This window comes from Somniosus microcephalus, chromosome 3, assembly GCF_052327205.1.
Source record: "Somniosus microcephalus isolate GS21.2 chromosome 3, FLI_Smic_1.0, whole genome shotgun sequence".
Lineage (NCBI taxonomy): Eukaryota > Metazoa > Chordata > Chondrichthyes > Squaliformes > Somniosidae > Somniosus > Somniosus microcephalus.
Window position 1 is genome coordinate 155553561 of NC_140989.1, and position 21896 is coordinate 155575456.

Sequence of the window (21896 nt, forward strand, 5' to 3'; positions counted from 1 at the left end):
GGTGCAATGACAACAACTTACAACACACAGGGAGGGTCCTTTGTCTCCTAAGCATCTATGCTATGGATTCTCTACACTCACTCCTTCATTCTCACTCAAACTCCACTTGTGTCCCTCATTGCAGGAAAAGAGAGCCCACAATAAGAGGGAAAGAGCGAGGACAGGAGGAGGGCCACCCTCAGTAGCCCAGCTCACCACCTCGGAGGCGGCGGCCCTGGAAATTGTTGGGATTGAGGAGAATTCCCAAGTGGGGGACGGACAGGCAGGCGCATCACAGCAAGCTGGTGACAGAATAGTTTGGCATCTCTCTCATTGACATTGCATGAGTGACTGATAATGATTCTGATGCTCCAACAGATTGACTTATGATCATCTGCACAATTCAATGTGCATGCAACTTTTACCTCACATCTCTAACTCTTTCCTTTACTCCCGCACAGGGCCATCGAGAGCCCCCGTCCCCACTGTCCAGGAGGAAGAGCCTGAGTTTCCAGACTCCTCAGAGGAAGCTGCAACCTCTGAGGGCGCTCCGTCAGCAGAATTAAGCGCATCCGCACCAGCGCAGACACTCACACCTCGGTAGGACCTTCAGGGCATAGAGTAGAGTTGTCACCTGGTGTATCACAACTCACAAGTGAGCATCAGCAGATGGTGGAGACAGGGACAGCAGTGGAGAGTCCTCATCGGAGGGCGCAGGACTCTCCCAGCTTGGTTCCGCTGCATGTCGATCCTGTGCCTCCGGGTCCACCTAGAAGGAGAGCGATGCTGGAACTCCAGGAACAGGTGCAGGAGTCTCTGGCAGGTTTTGTCTCAAGGGTCGCTGTGAGTGTGGAGTGAATGGAGGAGTCCATCGCTAACATGAGCAGAGCCTTTGTGGAGGCGTTGGCGCATGAACACATCACCATGGAAAGGATGGCAACCTCCTTGGAAAGGATGGCTACCTCCATGGTAAGGCTGGCTACTGTAGAGGAGAGGCTGGCTACGGTAGAGGAGAGGATGGCTACATTCATGGAGGAGCTTAGTCGCCAGGGTATGGAAAACATGATAATTGTTCAGAATAGACTGACATCTCTTGAGGAGCAATGGTCAGTTATTGAGCAAACAAACCAGACCTTCATGCAAGTCCTCTGGAGTAGGACTTCCAGTGCAGAAACGGGTCCTCATGGCCCCACTGCAGTGCAGCAAGGTGCTGTCCAGCCACTTGCTAGCTCTGAAGTGGGGCTGACCCATGAGAGGGATGTTGGTGGCATACAAAAAGGAAGTGGGGGGTCCTCTCCAAGCGCTCACATGACCATGCCACTGCAGAGCCCTCGGTCAGAGCCCCACCAGAGTCCCCACCCAACTGAGATTGGCGTCTCAACCTCTGCACAGCCGCAGAAGCAGCAGACTGTTGCCGAGCCCTCACAGGTTCACAACCCCAGAAGACGCCCGCCAAAGGTGTCGCGATAGGAGCAGCAAGAAAGTGAGCAAGGGGCCTCCACATCTGTTGAAGCCACAGGGGAAGCACCACGTAGAAGCACGCGCAAGAGGAAGATAATGCACAAGTAGTCACAAGGGTAGTCACTTGGGTGTAATGTTATGTTTAATTTTGAAAAGCCATCAACTGCTTATTGTCATAAAAAATTCTGATGGCAAACTGTTGCAGTTGTGGCATGTGTCATTTCGCTAATGGGACTTCCACATTGAGGGCTTAGGGCGACTTGCAATTGTCAGTATGGTGGTCAGAGTGATAGGAATCCGCAGGTTCTTGGCCATTGTCGATGGTCTGATAAGAAGGTGCGAGGCAAAAGTGTTTGATTGTGCAGGCTAAGCAAATCTGGCCAAGATGAGTGCATCCCTTGCATCCCGGGCAGCAATGTGGTCACGCGCTGGCGCCTTCTGGCCTGTGCAGCTTCAGGTGGGTGAGCAGCAGCTTGGCGCTCCTGTTGTTGCTGCTGCTGTTGGTGGTGCTGTTGTTCATCGTTCTGCTGCTGCCACGGCTGGTCTTCGTCCGAATCTGATGATCAGGAGGAAAGGAAATAAATGGTTCCCATGCTTCAGGTATATGCCTCAGTTGAGGAAGCGCTCAGTCAAGGTGGCAAGAGGGGTTTCCCAGGAGCTCACACTGGAGATGGGTGTCAGGCTCCAAACTTCCACAACAATGGGTATGCCTGTTAAAAGGTCCCCCAGACCCGAGACAACAAAGTTCTGCCACCTGCAAATGATGATTGATGAAAACTCCTTTTTAATGGTGGAGCTGCAGCTGTTAGTAAGCAATCCACTTGTGAGGCCGCCAGGGTTCACTGGCATGTTCCAGAGGAGATGTGCAGGACGTGGGAAAAGTGGTAAAATCAGAATGGCCTCTCAAAATGGGATTATAAAGGCAATTAAGTGGTTGTTAAGGACCTTAAGGGCCTATCCCGCCTCTTGAAGGCGGGATGGAAACGGGGTCAGAAAAAACGCAATTGGGAAAATTGCTCAGAGGCGGGATCAGGCCCGCCCGCCCGCCATTTTTTGCAATTTTACCACCTCACACGCCTCCAATCCCGCCTCCTCGGGCCTGGCAAAAAATCGAGCCCAGAGAATATGATGAAGCAGAAAAAGAGCGCGTATGACAGATGTCAGGTTGCAAATACATCTGAGAATCAGGCTATATATAGAAAGGTCAGAGGAGAAGTGAAAATGAAAATAAGAGGGGCAAAGAGAGGGTATGAGAATAAAATGGCAGCCAACATAAAATGTAATCCAAAAGTCTTCTATAGGCATATAAATAGTAAAAGGGTAGTAAGAGGAGGGGTGGGGCCGATTAGGGACCAAAAAGGAGACCTATGCATGGAGGCAGAGGATATGGCTGAGGTACTAAACGAGTACTTTGCATCTGTCTTCACCGAGGAAGAGGATGCTGCCAAATACATAGTAATGGAGGAGGTAGTGGAGATACTTGATAGGATAAAAATTGATAAAGAGGAGGTATTAGAAAGGCTGGCTGTACTTAAAGTAGATAAGTCACCAGGAGCGGGTGGGATGCATCCTAGGATGCTGAGGGAATTGAGGGAGGAAATCGCAGAGGTACTGGCCAAAATATTCCAATCCTCCTTAGATAGGACAGTGTCCTAGGCTCAACCATCTTCAGCTGCTTCATCAATGACCTTCCCTCCAACATAAGGTCAGAAATGGGGATGTTCGCTGATGACTTCACAGTGTTCAGCGCCATTCGCAACTCCACAGATAATGAAGCAGTCCATGCCCGCATGCAACAAGACCTGGACGACGTTCAGGCTTGGGCCGATAAGTGGCAGGTAACATTTGCGCCACAGAAGTGCCAGGCAATGACTATCTCCAATAAGCGAGAGTCTAACCACCTCCCCTTGATATTCAACGGCATTACCATCGCTGAATCCGCCACTATCAACATCCTGGGGGTCACCATTAACCAGAAACTTAACTGGACCAGCAAAATAAATACTGTGGCAACAAGAGCAGGTCAGAGGCTAGGTATTCTGCGGCGAGTGTCTCACCTCCTGACTCACCAAAGCATTTCCACCATCTACAAGGCACAAGTAAGGAATGTGATGGAATACTCTCCACTTGCCTGGATGAGTGCAGCTCCAACACTCAAGAAGCTCGACAGCATCCAGGACAAAGCAGCCCGCTTGATTGGCACCCCATCCACCACCTTAAACATTCACTCCCTCCACCACCGGCGTACCGTAGCTGCAGTGTGTCCATCTACAAGATGCACTGCAGCAACTCGCCAAGGCTTCTTCGGCAGCACCTCCCAAACCCGCGACCTCTTCCACCTAGAAGGACAAGGGCAGCAGGCGCATGGGAACACCACCACCTCCAAGTTCCCCTCCAAGTCACACACCATCCTGACTTAGAAGTATATCGCCGATCCTTCATCGTCACTGGGTCAAAATCCTGGAACTCCCTCCCGAACAGCACTGTGGGAGTACCATCACCACACGGACTGCAGTGGTTCAAGAAGGCGGCTCACCACCACCTTCTCAAGGGCAACTAGGGATGGGCAATAAATGCTGGCATTGCCAGTGACGCCCTGATCCCATAAACAAATTAAAAAAAAAATATATGTGGGTGGTGCCAGAGGACTGGAGAACTGCAAATGTTACACGCTTGTTCAAAAAAGGGTGTAAAGCTAAACCCAGCAACTACAGGCCAGTCAGTTTGACCTCGGTAGTGGGGAAGTTTTTAGAAACAGTAATCAGGGATAAAATTAACAGTCCCTTGGAAAGTGTGGATTAATCAAGGAAAGCCAGCATGGATTTGTTAAAGGCAAATTGTGTTTAACTAACTTGATTGAGTTTTTTGATGAGGTAATAGAGAGGGTTGATGAGGGTAATGCAATTGACGTGGTGTACATGGATTTCGAAAAGGCGTTCGACAAAGTGCCACATAATAGGCTTGCCAGCAAAGTTGAAGCCCAAAGAATAAAAGAGACAGTGGCAGCATGGATACAGAATTGGCTAAGTGATAGGAAACAGAGAGTAGTGGTGAACGGTTGTTTTGTGGACTGGAGGAAGGTATACAGTGGTGCTCACCAGTGGTTGGTTCTAGGACCACTGCTTTTCTTGATATATATTAATGACTTGGACATGGTTGTACAGGGCACAATTTCAAAATTTGCAGATGACACAAAACTTGAAAATATAGTGAACAGTGAGAAGGAGATTGATAGACTTCAGGAAGACACAGACAGGCTGGTGAAACAGGCGGACACGTGGCAGATGAAATTTAACGCAGAAAAGTGTGAAGTGATACATTTTTGTAGAAAGAATGAGGAGAGGACATATAAACTAAATGGTACAATCCTGAAGGGGGTGCACGAACAGAGAGACCTGGGGGTATGTGTGCACAAATCGTTGAAGGTGGCAGGGCAGGTTGAGAAAGCAATTAAAAAGGCCTACGGGAACCTGGGCTTCATGAATAGAGGTATAGAGTACAAAAGTGTGGAAATTATGATGAACCTATCTAAAACACTGGTTCAGCCCCAACTGGAGTAGTGTGTCCAATTCTGGGCACCACACTTTAGGAAAGATGTGAAGGCCTTAGAGAAGGTGCAGAAAAGATTTACGAGAATGATTCCAGGAATGAGGGACTTCAGTTACGTTGATAGACAGAAGAAGATTGAGAGGAGATTTGATAGAGGTGTTCAAAATCATGAGGGGTCTGGACAGAGTACATAGAGGGAAACTGTTCAGATTGGCAGAAGGGTTGAGAACCAGAGGACATAAATTTAAGGTGATTGGCAAAAGAACCAAATGTGACGTAAGAAAAACTTTTTTACACTGTGAATGGTTCAGATCTGGAATGCACTGCCTGAAAGGGTGGTGGAGGCAGATTCAATCACAGCTTTCAAAAGGGGGTTGGATAAGTATCTGAAGGAAAGAAATTTGCAGGGCTACGGGGAAAGGGCGGGGGAGTGGGACTAGCTGAAATACTCTTGCAGAGAGCAGGCACGGGCTCGACGGGCCGAATGGCCTTCTTCCGTGCTGTAACGATTCTATGATTCTATGCTATGATTTAGCAAATGTCCAAACTCAATCATGTAGCTTTGATGCTTTATACAAATGCTGTGACCAACTATATGCCTTCTCAAATTTTGTAAAAGTTAAGGATGACGGAGATTTTCATTTTCTGGTAGTATCTAGTCTCAGCATTCAATACAATACAATACAATACAAATCGCTTTATTGGCATGATAAGGTACATCTTATGTTGCCAAAGCATCAAAATACATTTATGGTTGAACACATAAACGCGGTTCCATTCATACAGTGTATAAACAGGTATATCCCTGAGTTTATAAATATACATTCGCCTTGTTTATATATACTCTTGTCTTAGTTTACTGGTTGTCCCTCTGTTCATGGCAAGCTGTAACATAGTGTGCCGCCAGTGTTACACAGCTTCTCTCCTCCCCCAGTAGGAATGGGAGTTTTTGGTTGTCAGTCAGATTTCTGAATTCAGGGCATATTTGTGAGAATTTTTGGTAGAAATTCTCTCTGATGCCCTGATATTTTCCACAGGCTGTGAGGAAGTGCATCTCTGTCTCAACTACTCCCTGACTGGTCAGGCGTAATGGTACTCACGTGCAGGTTAGACTTTCCTCTAGATGGCGCCAACAACGTGCATAAACTCTTGTTCATAACAGCATCTCTTAAGACATGAGTATTCACTGTGTCATTTCAGCCCCTTTGAGTAAAACTGTCCGATTAGTGTCAAATGATGGTTTTGGGTCCAAACTCATTTCCTTTAGGAATTGTTGGAAGGGAGATTTTTTTTTATCCCATCTATTGGTGTTGGAGTCAAACCAAATCGTAGAGGTGGCAAAACAGCACTCTAATCCGCTATGGTGCCCAGTTCCTCCTCCCACCCCTCGTAACTAGATTTAAACGAATGCATTGTACAAATGCTTTTTAAAAAAAAAAAAGTGCAACTCATCCAGGATGAAGGACAACAATCAGGAAAATAAACTGGAAGACATATTGGTGAAATGAATGGAATTATGGATATATTTGTAGTTGGCAATATATTAAAAGCAAACTGGAGCTATTTAAAGATAAGCTAGGTAAGGTATTGGAAAGGAAAAGGAAATGTTAAATGACTTTTTTGCAGCAGAAAAATGATAGCATGTTCTCCCCAGTAGTTAGAAAGATCGGACATGTATCAGAGTGCGAGGAGCAAAAATTAGATCAGTAATGGAATGGCTATTTAAAAACTAGAGTATTTCAATATTCAGGTGATTGGATCAGATAAAATTCATCCAAGAGTTCATAAAGAAACATGGGGTTTCTGCAGAGGGAAATGTGGCTGAAAGTTTTCACACTCTACAGGGGTAGAGCTATTTTTCAATGTTATTCAGATTTTCTAAAAAAGATCAGAAACATAATCCTGGGAACTACTGACATGTTTGCTCGATATTGACAGTAGAAAACACTGAGTTTATTATAAAGGTATCAATTCAGGAACATTTAACAATCACAAATTTTACAATTCTAAGCCACTGCTGGTTTATGAAAGATAGGGATGCCTCGCAAATTTATTGGAATTCTTTAAGGATGTAACAGAAATGCTGGGTAATGGACATTAGGCATTTAATAAGGTGCCTCACAAAACATTTGTGGCTAAAGTGAAAGCTCTTGGATAAAAAGGTTAGCTGTATTTTGAATAATACACTAGCTAAACAACAGGAAACAAAAGGACGAGCAATCAAAGGTGTCCTTCTAATTAGACAGCTGTGTACAACAAACTGTCCTAGGGATTTGTTCTGGGATCTCAATATTTCTTAGTGGTCTGGATGAAGCCAATAAAATAGGTCTGTTATACCATGGTTTGTGTTCATGTTTTGATTTTGCAGTTACACAAAATGTGTAGCGCCATTTGGGTCTGAAATCAGTCGGACAGAATATCTGTTTCCGGCAGGCAAAGCTTTGCCTTGAAAGGATAAGTGGATAAAATTATTACTACACAGTCAATGATCAGTGGACTACTTTACAGAGATTTCTTGCAGGGTATTCTGCAGGTGTGAGACACTGGTCAGAATATGCCAGTGGTGTGAAGATAAATACAGTGCAGGCATTGCTATTGGAAGTGAGAAAAAGGTCTGTGGGATTAGCTGAACTAACAGGCTGATTATCAATACCAATAGGCCAATCATGAGTCGAGAAACGTCAGTTGGAATAGCAAAGGACTTGGCATTAGTACCAGATTGATCAGAAGGCGAGAACTTGAGCCATTGCTGAAGAATTCATGGCCTCCCCTCATTCTCCTGTTCATCCATTTATTGGGCTCCCAACTAACATGGTGCTGCCCCGGACCCCCACCAACCAAAGAGTCCACGTGGGTCCCGGAGGTAGGCTAAAGACTTTGGGTAGCAATGTTATTTACATTTCAAGAAACCCCAGGATGTATCGTTCCAACTGGGATATTCTGGCTGCCACTCTATCAGCAGCCAGAAGATCCCGATGTCCCTGGCCCCACTCACAGTTGCGGGCTTAAGAGGCTTGCAGTTGTGCCTATTTTTCCTGACCCTTTCTCTGGTGCTCGGCTCTGCCAGGCGGTGGGCCTCTATTCAGGGTGCCCCCTGGCCCAAGGCAGGATATTCTGGCAATCCTGCGGCTCGACAGGAGCAGCGCACTTAGGGTGCCTTGCTCTTATTTAGGGCCAAGGCTGTGGAAAGGGGAAGAAAAATCCTTCCTCAGGTTAGGAGAGCAAAAAACAATAAAGGGTGAATTTAGCACCATGTTTTGGGGGAAGGATGTTTAAAAGGTATATGGATGTTGCATAAAGTTAGGAGTGGTCTCAGTTAATGTCCCCATTGGTTGAATAGCTTGCTATTACTCAGTGTCTAGGCTCACACATGAAGAATTGCCACTTGAACAAGATACTGGAGAGCAGCCAGTGACAGTGAAACCAACCCCACAAGTCAGCACCTTCAGAGAGAAGAAAACTAGAAAAAAAATTAAGGGGAATAGAATCTAAATTTTATAACTAACATAAGGAATCAATAAAATTGATATGGAGAGACACAAAATATAGGGGAACTTGGGAAGTTTTTTGTAAGATGAACAAGCCATAAGCTAAACTCAGCCTGAGGAATAACATCTTTGCGCTGATAGTCGATTTATGGAATAATAAACTGTCATCTTATGCAGCAAATATTGATTCGGTTGAAGGATTCAAAAGGGACTAGATCAATTCCTGATATAGCAAGGACTGAATTTGGGAAAAAGAAACAGATAAAACTGGTCTGACTGGGTTCTGAAACAAGTCCATTACACTGAGAGATTGAGCAGAAAGTGTTGCCTGGCCTTTCCTGTTTCCATTCTCAAACTTACCTTTAGATTTTGTAGGATTAATCCTCTCTCTTTTGTTTCTGTGCCTGTTGAAATTAAAATAAGGCAGTGTTTAATCATTTTAAAAGCAAGACCTGTATTCACCAACACAGTGGCGCTCTGCATACTAATGAGCTGACCTTGCCTAATATTTTTATTTTTTCTGGTGCTCCTGGTGCATCCCACATAAGAGACCAAGATGAGGAGAGGTGAGGAGAATGCAATTTTGGATGCCAATAGGACCGCTGGCTGTAAATTGAGAGCTGGAGTTTTATTAATACAGCTGAAAATTGGGTTTATCACCAAAAATAAACATTTTTAATAAGGGTGTCCAGTCCTCCACCTGTGAGTAACCGGATTTAAAATCACTGAAAATGACTTAAAAAAAACTTTACTGAGCCATTTAACAGTTTTATTGGTGTACACCAGTCAGTTTCTTAGTAAATCAAATATATATTTTGATATGAAAAAACTTTGCAAATATGCCTATTAGTGCTTGTGCGCCTAAGAAAATGAGCGTAATTTGAAGAACCTTCCCAAAGCAGCATAATCTGGCAATTTCGCCCAGGGACGTGTCCAGTTTTGTGGGTGGGACCTGATTCGGGCGAATTGAATCTTGAACCAGCATAAGAGATGGCGGAAAACACGAGCATAAGTGATTTTGGGCGTAACTCACGTTTAAAATTCCGTAAATTTGTTAGCTAATTTGGCCAATTCCGCCCAGATTGCATGAATATTACTAGCGGAAATTCGACCCCAACATGTCTATCTTAAATCCACTCACACAGTAAGGGTGTATACATGTATTAATGTTGGTGCATGGTGTTTTGCAGACATTGATGCAGCATTGATTCATTAAGCAGAATTGGCAAACAAATGCTCAGCTTGGAGCTACTACTTTCACTCCTAAGGCCTAAAATACAAGTTTGTTCTAGGTTTTGTGTATTTGTTTGAAAGGTGGACTGGGTTAGAATGTTATCCTTTCAGCTGGAGGTCCTGGGTTTAAATCCAGTCTAAACTGATGGGATGACAGTTTTCCAGGTCCAAATTGGGGCAGCTGTAACCCAGTTCCTAGTAAATGTGAGCGATAGCACAAAATTATCCATCATTCGGCACTAACTGGCATTACATTGTCAATCTCATTCAGAGAAGCCTAAGGAAGAGCTGGTATGGGAAAGGAATATGTCATACTGTCACAGAGGAGTTATTCTTTTGGGGCTGGTAGTATTATTGTTGGTACTGCATTATTATTAGAAGGCATATTATTGGCACAGAGCAGTTTTACCCCTTTCACCTAACTTATGTCACAGTTGGCCTGGCACTATTCGACTCTGGCACTAGACACAACGTGAAGAAATGTTCCATTCCCAAGCACTAATATCCTTCATAATTGTAAGTATGGGAAATTAGCAGAAAAAAGTTCTTCAAAAATATCACTCCATAGAAATCTAAATGCTTCAAAGGACTGTTTTATTTTTTCCCTCTTCTCAAAGCACTAATTCATACTGAGGCATAGTTCAGTGTGCGTGTGTACTTCACCCAAATTTACATTCGTCACGTTAGCCTGGACAGTGAGCATCAGAAGGTTATTCAATTATGGGCCACTGCAACCAAATCCAATCCTGTCCTCATCCGCTAACCATACACACAGGCTAATTGTAGTGCGCAACTGTTGTCCCTGTTGGGATCAGCTAACTCAAGCCGGACCAAGCATTGAGCTTGGAGCCTCCATGGTCTGAATGGTTCAGTACCACACCAAAACATGCACTTAACAACTGGGTCATTAGGGAGCTTACAGTTTAATTCTGAAAACTGTACATGGGTCAGCCAATCCTGTATTCTTAGTGGTTGCTACTGCTGATTTAATTTCTAAGTAAAGTAAGCAATAATTGTTAAATATAAGTAAAAATATCATTATCTTAAACAAAATGAAAATGTGTTTAAAAATGACTTTAGATATGAATTTTTTTGTGATAAAATCTCAAAGAATATATACATCTACATTAGACTTGCAGTGAATACAAATTTGGGTTGCTGATCATTTCTCGTATAATAGGAATATAGTAACTTTCATTTATAAACAGGTATCATCATTGACATAAGGTGGATGTTTGAGTGTACCTTACAGTTCAACAGGGCTGATTAATCCTTTAAGTACAGAGATAGAATTTCAAGCAGCAAAATTACACCATCACAAACATTTTCCAAAGAAACTGCCAAGAGGACATGTTTTGTAAAGCTTTTTAAAAATGTAATCAAATGTTTTTATGTTCTTGAGGCAGAAAGCTCATGTTTCTTTTGGCATGTATGTACAGTACGCAGTTGTGCTTATTTTATACTATTTATGAAATTAAGTTAAAATTGGTTGAACCATTTTGAATTGCTTCATTTGAGAAGCTGCCAGACAATGACAGCCAGTGACATAATTCTCGGGTTTAAATGGGGGTGGGAGATTAAAAGCATTTTCTTAAATGCTATTTTCCTTGATTAGAAAGTAGTATTTTGAAGAAGCTTTACACACAGACATAAAGCCATGAAACACAACTGACTTCGAGTAATTCACAAGACTCCCATTCTGCACAAGTGTTCTCAGGATAAGGCTGCTGGGTTCCCATAGTATCAGCGATATAACTATGTAAATGTGTGTCCCTGAACAAGCTTTGATCTTGCATGATGCATATGCAGGCTGGATTCAGCACTACTGACGAATGACCAATTGTCTGTCTACAGCATCGCTAGCCTTCTGAGTTTGTCAAATAAATCGGAAGTGTTTTGATCTTTTGTGTGCTGCAGCTGCATTGTTTAGGTGCTGCAGAAGTGCCAAATGTGAGGAAACTGTATTAGACAGCATATTTTTACATCATATACCTGGTTCAGGTATCAGAAAGGCAGAAAACAGCAATGGCTGACTGATTATTTTCAACATTTCTAATAGCGTTGCGACAGTAAGAAATTATCAACCCCCTCCTTTACACCCTTTTGTCTAAAATCAGTAGCAGACCAGGACTTTGATGACTTCTTTCAGGATAGCAACAACAACAACTTGCATTTATATAGCTTTAAGTAATAAAACATCCCAAGGTGCTTCACAGGAACATTATTTGACACCGAGTCACAAAAGGAGATATTAGTACAGGTTAGGATTAAAAGCTTGGTCGTAGAGGTAGGTTTTCAAGAGTGTCTTAAAGGAGGAGAGAGTGGTAGAGAGGGAGAGCGGTTTTGGGAGGGAATTCCAGAGCTAAGGGTCGAGGCAGCTGAAGGCAATTAAATTTGGGGATGCGCAAGAGGTCAGAATTGGAGGAGTGCAGAGATCCACATCATAAATCTGTTGGTAATGTTCCTAGCAGTATTAGCAAATTTAATTACTGTTTGACATAAAATCATTTAATTGGTTATTGTTCCTCCTGACAAATAAATACATTGGCCCGGATTTTGCAGTCAGCAGTGAAGGAATGGTGCTCGCCGTTCACTATGCTGACAACTGCCCAAAGGCTTTTCGTGGGCTTTTGAGCGGCAACATGCTGTAATTGGGTGTCTCATCCAGCACGGCGCCCTCTACAGGGGATCTGTGACGTGCGAGAGCAGGTCAAGCAACAGCTGGCTCTTCAACCAATCAGATTGAAGAATCCTCACTGAGACACGCAGGCCGGAATTTTGAGGGGGGTCAGCGGGCACGATTGGTGGCAGGTCGGGTGGGAAAGTGTTTTCTTTACACAGCGGATCGAGACCCCGCTGCCATGCGCTTTTCCCAATGTCGGGACTGTCAGCGCTGAGCAGACAAGACACGCAGCAGCGGGGGTCCCAATTCAGGTAATTAGTGGCTTGTTTAGAGCCACTTCAGAATGATTTTCAGCTTACCTTTTGCATTTGACAGCTCACCCATGTGGTCCATAGAAGATAGGAGCAGGAGTAGGCCATTCGGCCCCTCAAGCCTGCTCCGCCATTCAATGCGATCATGGCTGATCATCCAAATTCAGTACCCTGTCCCTGCTTTCTCCCCATATCCCTTGATCCTTTTAGCCTTAAGAAATATATCCAACTCCTTCTTGAATATATTTAATTAATTGGCCTCTACTGCCTTCTGTGGTAGAGAATTCCACAGGTTCACCACTCTCTGGGTGAAGAAATTCCTCCTCATTTCTGTCCTAAATGGCCTACCCCTTATCCTTAGACTGTGACCCCTAGTTCTGGACTCCCCGACCATCGGGAACATCCTTCCTGCATCTAGTCTGTCCAGTCCTGTCAGAATTTTATACGTTTCAATGAGATCCCCTCTCATTCTTCTAAACTCCAGCGATTACAAGTCCAATCGTCCCAATCTCTCCTCATACGTCATTCCTGCCATCCCAGGTATCAGCAAGGCCCTGTACAACTGTAGCAAGACATCCTTGTTCCTGTACTCAGACCCTCTCGCTACGAAGGCCAACATACCATTTGCCGCCTTAACCGCCTGCTGCACCTGCAAGCTTACCTTCAGCGACTGGTGCACAAGGACACCCAGGTCTCGATGCACTTCCCCTTCTCCCAATCTATTGCCATTCAGATAATAATCTGCCTTCCTGTTTTTGACACCAAAGTGGACAACCTCACATTTATCCACGTTATATTGCATCTGCCATGCTTCTGCCCAATCACCCAACCTGTCCAAATCATCCTGGAGTTTCTCGGCGTCCTCCTCACAGCACACACGCCCACCCAGCTTTGTGTCATCTGCAAACTTGGAGATATTTCATCTAGTTCCCTTGTCTAGATCATTAATATATATTGTGAATAGCTGGGGTCCAAGGACCAATCCGTGCGATACCCCACTAGTCACTGCCTGCCACTCGGAAAAAGACCCGTTTATTCCAACTCTTTGCTTTCTGTTTGCCAACCAGTTCTCTATCCAAGTCAATACCTTGCCCCCAATCCCATGTGCCTTAATTTTACACGCTAATCTCTTATGCGGGACCTTATCGAAAGCCTTTTGAAAGTCCAAATACACCACATCCACTGGTTCTCCCTTATCTATTTTACCAGTTACATCCTCAAAAAATTCCAGTAGATTAGTCAAGCACGATTTACCTTTTGTAAATCCATGTTGACTTTGTCCGATCCTGTCACTGTTTTTCAAGTGCTCTGCTATTACATCTTTTATAATGGACTCCAGCATTTTCCCCACTACCGATGTCAGGCCTCCCACCTGTAATTCCCCGTTTTCTCTCTACCACCTTTTTTGAATAGTGGGGTAACATTAGCTACCCTCCAATCCATGGGTACTGTTCCAGATTCCATCAAATGTTGGAAGATGATCAGCAATGCATCTACTATTTCTAGGGCCACTTCCTTAAGTACCCTAGGATGTAGATTATCAGGCCCTGGGGATTTATCGGCCTTCAATCCCGTCAATTTCCCTAACACCATTTCCCTACAAATACTGATTTCTTTCAGTTCCTCCCTCTCATTGGACCCTATGTTCCCTGACATCTCTGGGAGGTTATTTGTGTCCTCCTTTGTGAAGACAGAACCAAAGTATGTATTTAATTGGTCTGCCATTTCTTTGTTCCCCATTATAAATTCCCCTGATTCTAACTGCAAGGGACCTACGCTTGACTTCAGCAATCTTTTTCTCTTCACATATCTATAAAAGCTTTTACAGTCAGTTTCTATGTTCCCTGCAAGCTTACTCTCATATTTTATTTTCCCTTTCTTAATTAATCCCTTTGTCCTCCTTTGTTGAATCCTAAACTGTTCCCAATCCTCAGGTTTACTGCTTTTTCTGGCCAATTTATATGTCCTCTCCTTGGATCTTATACTATCCCTAATTTCCCTTGTTAGCCACGTTTGAGTCACCTTTTTTGTTTTATTTTTATGCCAAACTGGTCGTGGACCACGTCTGTCAAGCTGAGGTGGTAGTTCAATGGCCATTGAATCATTTCCACAACAGGTTCACCATGCTGCAAGTCTTTACACAAGTCTCCATCCAGTCTGACCTCATTACCTTTTTCACCATTGACAGATCGCTTCGGTCATCTCTACTTCACCTGCCATCTATTCCATCAGCATGGGTGCCCTTTATACTCTCTCACCTTTTCCTCAGAATCCCACCACAATCCGCCCCAACACCAGCAACACCAGCAGCACCAACAACAACACCAACCTTCTCCGCAATCAACTGATGCTGCACAGGACAATGGGCATCAGCACCCAAGCACATTGCTGCCCGGGAGGCCAGGGAAGGCTTCACCATGGCCAGAATTACTTCACTTGACGCTGTACACCCTGGCTGCCACATGATGCTCCAGGTTGGCACCACCCCACACCAACACCATAAAGCATTCCTACAATGCCCAAGCATTCCTTTCACACTCATCACCATTGCGGGGAGTACCGTTATGTCTCACCATTCACTGCAACTCACTAAGCCACTTCCAAAGGTGCACACAAATCTGTCCAAGAATGCAAAGTGTTGAAAATAAAGGTTTCAATGTTTGACACCACATTAACAGAAACTTTACTTGAACATTGGCTAAAACACTCAAATGCCTACCCTTGTGTGTTGTTAGTTGGTATGATTGCACTAGGATGAGGGTGAGTGTGAGGGGTATCTAGTGAGATGGAGATGTGATAATGTAGATAGATAGAGAGGGATGGGTGGAGGTGCAAGGTAAGTTGGTATGAGTAAGGATGTGCAGGAGTAGTGTAGGGAAGGCAGAGTGATGAGGTTGAGTGTGACTTTGTACTAACATTTTGTGATCTACTGAGATCATTGAAAGGTTTGTGCCACTGCACCCAGGTCCTCCTGACCACATCCCTGTTTGTGCCCTCCGCTGTAATGTGCAACCAGGCTGCGTTGGTGTCCTGGGGAGGTCTCTTCTGCCCATGGGAAGTGAAGAGGAGCTCCCTGTGTGCTGTGACTCCCTCCATAAGCATATGGAGGGAGTGTTGGGAGAACCTGGGTGCAGCCGTGCACCTCTGTGCAGTGATTGTCAGTGTTTACAGCACCTCAATGCTGTAGACCACTGACAGCACAAATGTCAAAGTTGATTTGGACATGGTCCCTTTAAGGAAACCCGCTGATGACGCGTCATCAAATGACGTCACCAGACCCGCTTACTCTAATTGGCTGGGAAATGCACTGGGCGGGCTTAACAAGCCCCATCAAGGGAAATTCATTTTACAGAGTGGGATGGAGCCAGCAGCGGGATTGGGACCCGCCACTGACCAACAAGGTCAGGAGAATCGCAGCTGCAGAGTCTAAACCAGGAAGTCTAAATTAGATTTAAATCATGTACAGAAAGAAAAATAAAGAGAGGGAAAGAAAAATGGGATTAAAAGAGCGAGATAAAAAAGACAGAAAGAAAATGTTTAAAAAAATTAATTAAAAAAAAATCTCCAACACTAAACTTTGAAGGAATGAGACTCCACTCTTGTAAATTTAAATTTTCAGTGCCAGAGATGTTGTTTGGCAGTAATTATGACTTACCACACCATTAAAAATTCACGTACACCTGAATGCACCAGCCCTACCTTTTCTGCTGTGTTTAGTGGGTAACTAGTGGGTAAGTACCACAATTTCACGCCCTGACATTGATGTCAATGCTGAGTCTATCAGTGAGGTACTGTTAAAGCGCAGCATGTGGAGGAGCAGGGTAACTTGTACAGTAACTTCCGGATTTCCACATTTAACTGCGCATGTGCGGACTCCTTAGATTACTTTCCGATTTACTCCATAATTACGGTGAGCACTGTTAGCCTCACCGTTATTCTCAACGCAAAATCTGGGCCCTATATTTACAACACAGCTTTCCTGTGCATGCCCATAATACTTTACTGAACTTAATAGACCTATTTCTGTACTAGACGTGATTGACTGATTGTACCTGTCTAATTACTGGGTGAATTTACATTTCAATGCTTCAAGTTTGTAAACTAAGTCACTTGGGGAAGCTTATCTCACCAGAAATAATACTTATTGCACTTAGACTATTACTTGATTTTGGCATGAACAATCTGTTCAATGTCTAACTGTCAATAACTGTGGCAAATTAGGAGAATACATGGTGATGCTATGCATTAGTGCTTCAATGTGCTATGCCACAAAGTCTGTGGCAAAGGTTCATGCACTCTTTTCCCAAAACGTTGAATTCCAAATTTTAACATGCTGTTCAGGCAACTGTTGGTAAGGGGTAGCTTCACTTAGAGAGGAGATAGGAAACATTGATGAGCAAGTCAGCCTGGGCTCCTCCTATGTACCTCCTTTAAACTGACTCAAGAGCAGTATTAAGAAGCTTGGAATGAGATTGCTTTTGATTTATTTTTAATGCCGATTTGGCTCAGCATACTGTTTGCTTTGTTGATTTCTGCTCGCTTTGTTGATTTCTGCTCTGCAATGTCTGAATATTGTTAGTGCTGAGTTTACTACTTCTCCCAGATGTCTTTCAGCCTCCCTCCAGCTAGTTCAACACCATTGATCCAGTAAATTTGTTCCCATTTTTCTTCCAATGTGTAAGACCTTGCACTTAGTTGCTTATACTAAATGTCATCTGCCACAGTTCTGCTCACATAGGGGATGTGGATTATTGGTAGTTAAGAGACACATTGCACAGATCTCCCCCTTTATGTGGCTTCATGCTGTTAGGCTCAAGTGATATTATGAATGGCAAACTAAATTGTCTCAATTCTTAAAAGCAATTGTCCTTAGCAAATGAGCAATCAAGCATGAGCTCCCAGTGTACTTGTCAGCAAGTAATGTGACAAAACTGTACAAATGTTGCAGAAAATATATATAATTTTATTAATATAAAAATAAATAATTTGATATACACATCAGTTGTATGTATTCAATTAATCATAAGAGATGCAAGGAAACCATTTGTTTTTATGTTTATGGTAATTACTACTTAGCAATCTTAGTAATCAGTACTTAAAGTGCAAGGATTTTTTATAGTGTGCCAATTACCCCATACAATTTAAAGTAATTCAGCAGTTTATATGAATTAATTGATTATATTAAACAGGTAATCCAAAATTCATTATGTTCCTTGAACATTGCTTATGCTTTTAATGCTTGAATGCTTGAATGTGAGCAATTGCTTGAATGTGAGCAATAGCAATGAATAATTGTGATTATAAAAGCCTGCAGTTTTCCAAACTACCCTTAATATTCAAAAAAATTAAAAATTACAAAAATCATTTAACATTTTCAGAATTTAAATTGTTCTACGAAATGTCCCTGCAGTCAGTCAATACCCTAATTGCAAAAATTACACCTTTACACAATGTGCACTTCAATTACATTCTCAATTAAAAACACTTTTGACTGAATCTTGAATTGAATCTCCTATTCTATTATTTAAATTGAATTGTAGAGAATTCCAAATTAAAGAGTACTCATTGATACTTTTCTTCTCTGATTTAAGAATAAGACTGCATTTGATAAAGACAAAAAATGAAGCATAACAAGATTGTTGGATGACAAATCATATTTAACAAGTAGCTCCTGAGTTTGAAAGTTACTACAAAAAATCCTCTGCCAAGATTTAAAATTAGTTGTACACCAAATCCGTCAACTATGATGTTTTATAAAAGGATGTGTAAAAGGGCAAATGGAAAGCCTATTTATCACTTAATCTGACAATTCACCAATAGACGTTAGGATTGCAAGAAAACTCTTGCATATCTTGCCAAATGGCCTCCTTCTGTGCCATTATGACTCTATCTATGGCATTAAGTAATTTAAGTTCAATCCTCCTCATAGTCTCTCTCCTGGTCATTCCCTACCCTCTCAGTTCTGGGCACTGCACAATCTCTTCTGGTTTATGCATTCTAGACAAGTTTTCTAAACTAGGAGGAAGAAAGGGAAGGTCAGTAGCTGGAAATCATTTCAACATTCAACCAGAATAAATCAATGTAAATTACAACATTGATTGGCAATCAAACTCCTTTCACAAAAGCAAAATACGTCGGTTGTGGAAATCTGAAATAAAAACAGAAAACATTGGAAACACTCAGCAGGTCAGGCAGCATTTGTGGAGAGGAAGATAGGGTTAACGTTTCAGATCGATGACCTTTCATCAGATATGCGAGTTCTGAAACGTTGGCCAGGATCTTACCTGAGGAGGCGCGTTGGGGGCGGGACTGCTGGTTTCCGGGTTCTAGTCCCGCCCCCAGCGACGTCTGACGAACAAACACTATTTTCCTCTGATTGGCCTTGTTAAGCCCGCCCTGCGGGCTTGCCAGCCAATTAAGGGAAAGTTGATGTCAGATGACATCAGTGCATGACGCTTCATCTGCCAGTTTTGTTAAAGTGATAGGCACCATAATTTTTTTGACAGATGAATTGTCAGTGTTTGACAGCATTGTGGTGCTGTCAAGCACTGACAATCACTGTCCAAAGGTGAGCGCTTGCACCCAGGCTCACCAATGACTCTCCTTAGGAGAAAACAGATGGCAGCTGCAAGTGAGATTGCAGAAGCCATCTGTCAATTCTCCAATCAGATGAGGCTTCACAGAAACATCAAAATTTGTCACCTGCAGATACATATAAACAGAATAAAAATATTTCTCACTACATTCTCTCACCTGTCATATTAGCTGTGCACCATTGCACCCATCACACTACCTCTGCAGCTGTCATTTGCACACTTACACTGCAGCAGACCCACAGTTCGCCTTGCTGACCCTGGCAGGGTTTCCCGTCGTCAGGAAGCCTGCATCAGCAGGTGGAAAATGGTGAAAAGCCTCTTAACTGCCTGTTAAGTTAATTGGCTCTAATCCCCTTCCCGCCACTAGGAGACAGGTCCCTGTGTGAGTTGGGGACCCGCCTCCCGGGAAGATGGTTTGAAGACGGGTTGGGACCCACTCCCAATTTTTCCCATTTTCCCCAGAAGTCACACCTCCAAACCTGCCTCCTCAGGGCTGGTAAAATCCAGCCTGTTAACTCTGTTTCTCTGTTTACAGCTGCTGCCTGACATGCTGAGTGTTTCCAACATTTTCTTTTTTTAAATCAAACTCTTTTGCTTCTTTTGAGTGAGTTTTACCAGTACTCAGCTGAGTGCAGCCTTGTGCAAAAACAAAGTATTTAATCAAAATAAGGACAGGATCACTGCCATTCTAGGAAAGTGTACCTCTGTTTGGTTCGTTATAGATTAGTATTGATGGTAATTGAGAGAGAATCTATGACCACAACAGTTCACCTTCTGTCAAGCTAGAGGTAGGTGACAGGAAACAACAAGGGAGGGACATAAGTAAGGAAAAGTACAAGTAAAAGGGAGATAAAAGAAACTAGGATAATAAAAAAGAAGCAAGTCAGATGTAGAGATAGGTCTGCAAGTAGTTGAGGACAGACAGAAACAAACACACTTGAAACTGCCCAACTAGTGGTCCTCCATCCATTTCTATGCAGATCGAAGATCCAATCTGAAATAATAATGGATTCCTATTTCCTGTAACAGTTTGGGGAAGCAAGGAAAATAATGGCCCAGAAATTCGAGTCTCCACAGGTGAGTATGCACGGGCTACTCACCCGTAAGTGCCGGTTTCCTGCATGCACTGCACATACGCGGGAAACTGGCACTTCCGTTCCCTTGAAAGAAGGGGTTCAGAGGTCGAACGCATGCGCAGGAGAGGATGCGCATTGAACTTAGGTTTTATTTGCAGGTTTTCCCGGAGGGTAAGTCTCCAGAAGTTAGACATGTAAAAAGCAGTCGCAAGGCCTGCTTTTTACAAGGTAAGTGGTGAATTAATTAACATTGAAACATTTTTTCCACAGATTTATTATTTTTAAATACTTTAAAGAAAGGTAAGTTTATTTTTAGCACCGTTAGAAAATAAAATTATTCTTTTCAAAAATTTAAAATTGTTTAAAATAGTTATTTCATGTAATTTATAGTTTATTTTAAAAATGTGATTTAAAAAAAAATTATTTGAAGATTTAGTGATGTTTTGGGGCTTATAGTATATATAAGTTTGACAGCCCTTCCTGTCAAACTTATGAATGGAGCATTCCCTGCTCCGATTGGCTCCCCATGGCCCACGTGATCCCAGGGGACGCATCGAACTAACTGCGCCCCTGGGATATGCAAGCACTGCGCGCCGGCAGTTGGAGGAGGCCCAGGATCGCAATTCCACGGGGGCCCACAGCACAACGGCTGGCGCGCAAGGTAAGTGCAGATCGGGAGCTTACACCCACGGGAAGCCCCCGACCCAAATTTCCGGGCCATTTTGAAACACAAAACAGAATTTGAAATATCAACATTAGTTTTAGTCAATGAAGGTTGCTGGGAAAATACAGTATAAAAATATTGCTATGTAAGTGTCAATTTGGCTCAGTTGGGAGCAGTCTCACCTCTGAGTCACAAGGTTGTGGGCTCAAGCCCCACTCCAGGTCTCGCGCACATAACCTAGGCTGACACTTTACTGCAGTGTTGAGGGAACGCTGCATTTTCTTTCGGATGCGATGTTAAACTGAGCCCCTCGGTTCAGGTGAGGCTCTCTGTTCAGGTGAATATAAAAGATCCCACTGCACCATTCGAAGAAGAGCAGAGGAGGTGTCCCAGTGTCCTGGCCAACATTTATTCCTCAACCAACATCACCAAACAGATTAACTGATCCTTTATCTCATTGCTGTTCATGGAACCTTGCTGTATGAAAATTGCCTGCTGTGCTTCCATAACAATGGTAACTGCACTTCAAAAACTAATTCATTGGTTGTGAATCACTTTGGGCCATCCTGAGGATATGAAATGCAAGTTCTTTCTTCTTATCGATATATTCCTACCAAAAAAGTCACGTCTATGAAAAATAATGTAAAAGTTCAAAATCAAGGCTACTGGTTTAATGTGACATAAGCCATTAACACTGATTATATTTTTACCTTAGCGTACAGTAGAAAATTCATAGTACGTTAGAATGAGCTACCTACTTTACTAGTATGTATTTCAATACAAGCGGATTTAGCAGATTCAGATGAACAAGCCACATCTTTTTGTTTTCAGCTTCAAATTTCAATGATTTTACCTACAGTTGAAGAATTTAAAAAAGATTAAGTATAACAGCTTTGAATAAAAAAGGAGGAAATGT

The 21896-nt window shown here is 43.1% G+C and overlaps 1 protein-coding gene across 3 annotated transcripts in view; it reads right to left on the reverse strand.

The window, feature by feature from the left end:
* kiz (kizuna centrosomal protein) overlaps window positions 1-21896 on the reverse strand; it is a 433449-nt gene that overhangs the window by 11248 nt on the left and 400305 nt on the right. Inside the window, exons 13-14 of one of the 3 annotated variants that reach the window (XR_015077557.1) lie at window positions 8838-8881; window positions 6090-6192 (exon numbers count right to left, since the gene is read on the reverse strand). The exons of 1 other annotated variant lie outside the window; for it this stretch is intronic. Coding sequence is in view for 1 of the 2 variants with exons in the window: in XM_085981765.1 (XP_085837891.1) it covers window positions 8838-8881 (44 nt within the window). In the remaining variant the exon portion in view is untranslated. The remainder of the gene's footprint in view (window positions 1-6089; window positions 6193-8837; window positions 8882-21896) is intronic. One more of the 3 variants, XM_085981765.1, reaches the window with a different exon arrangement.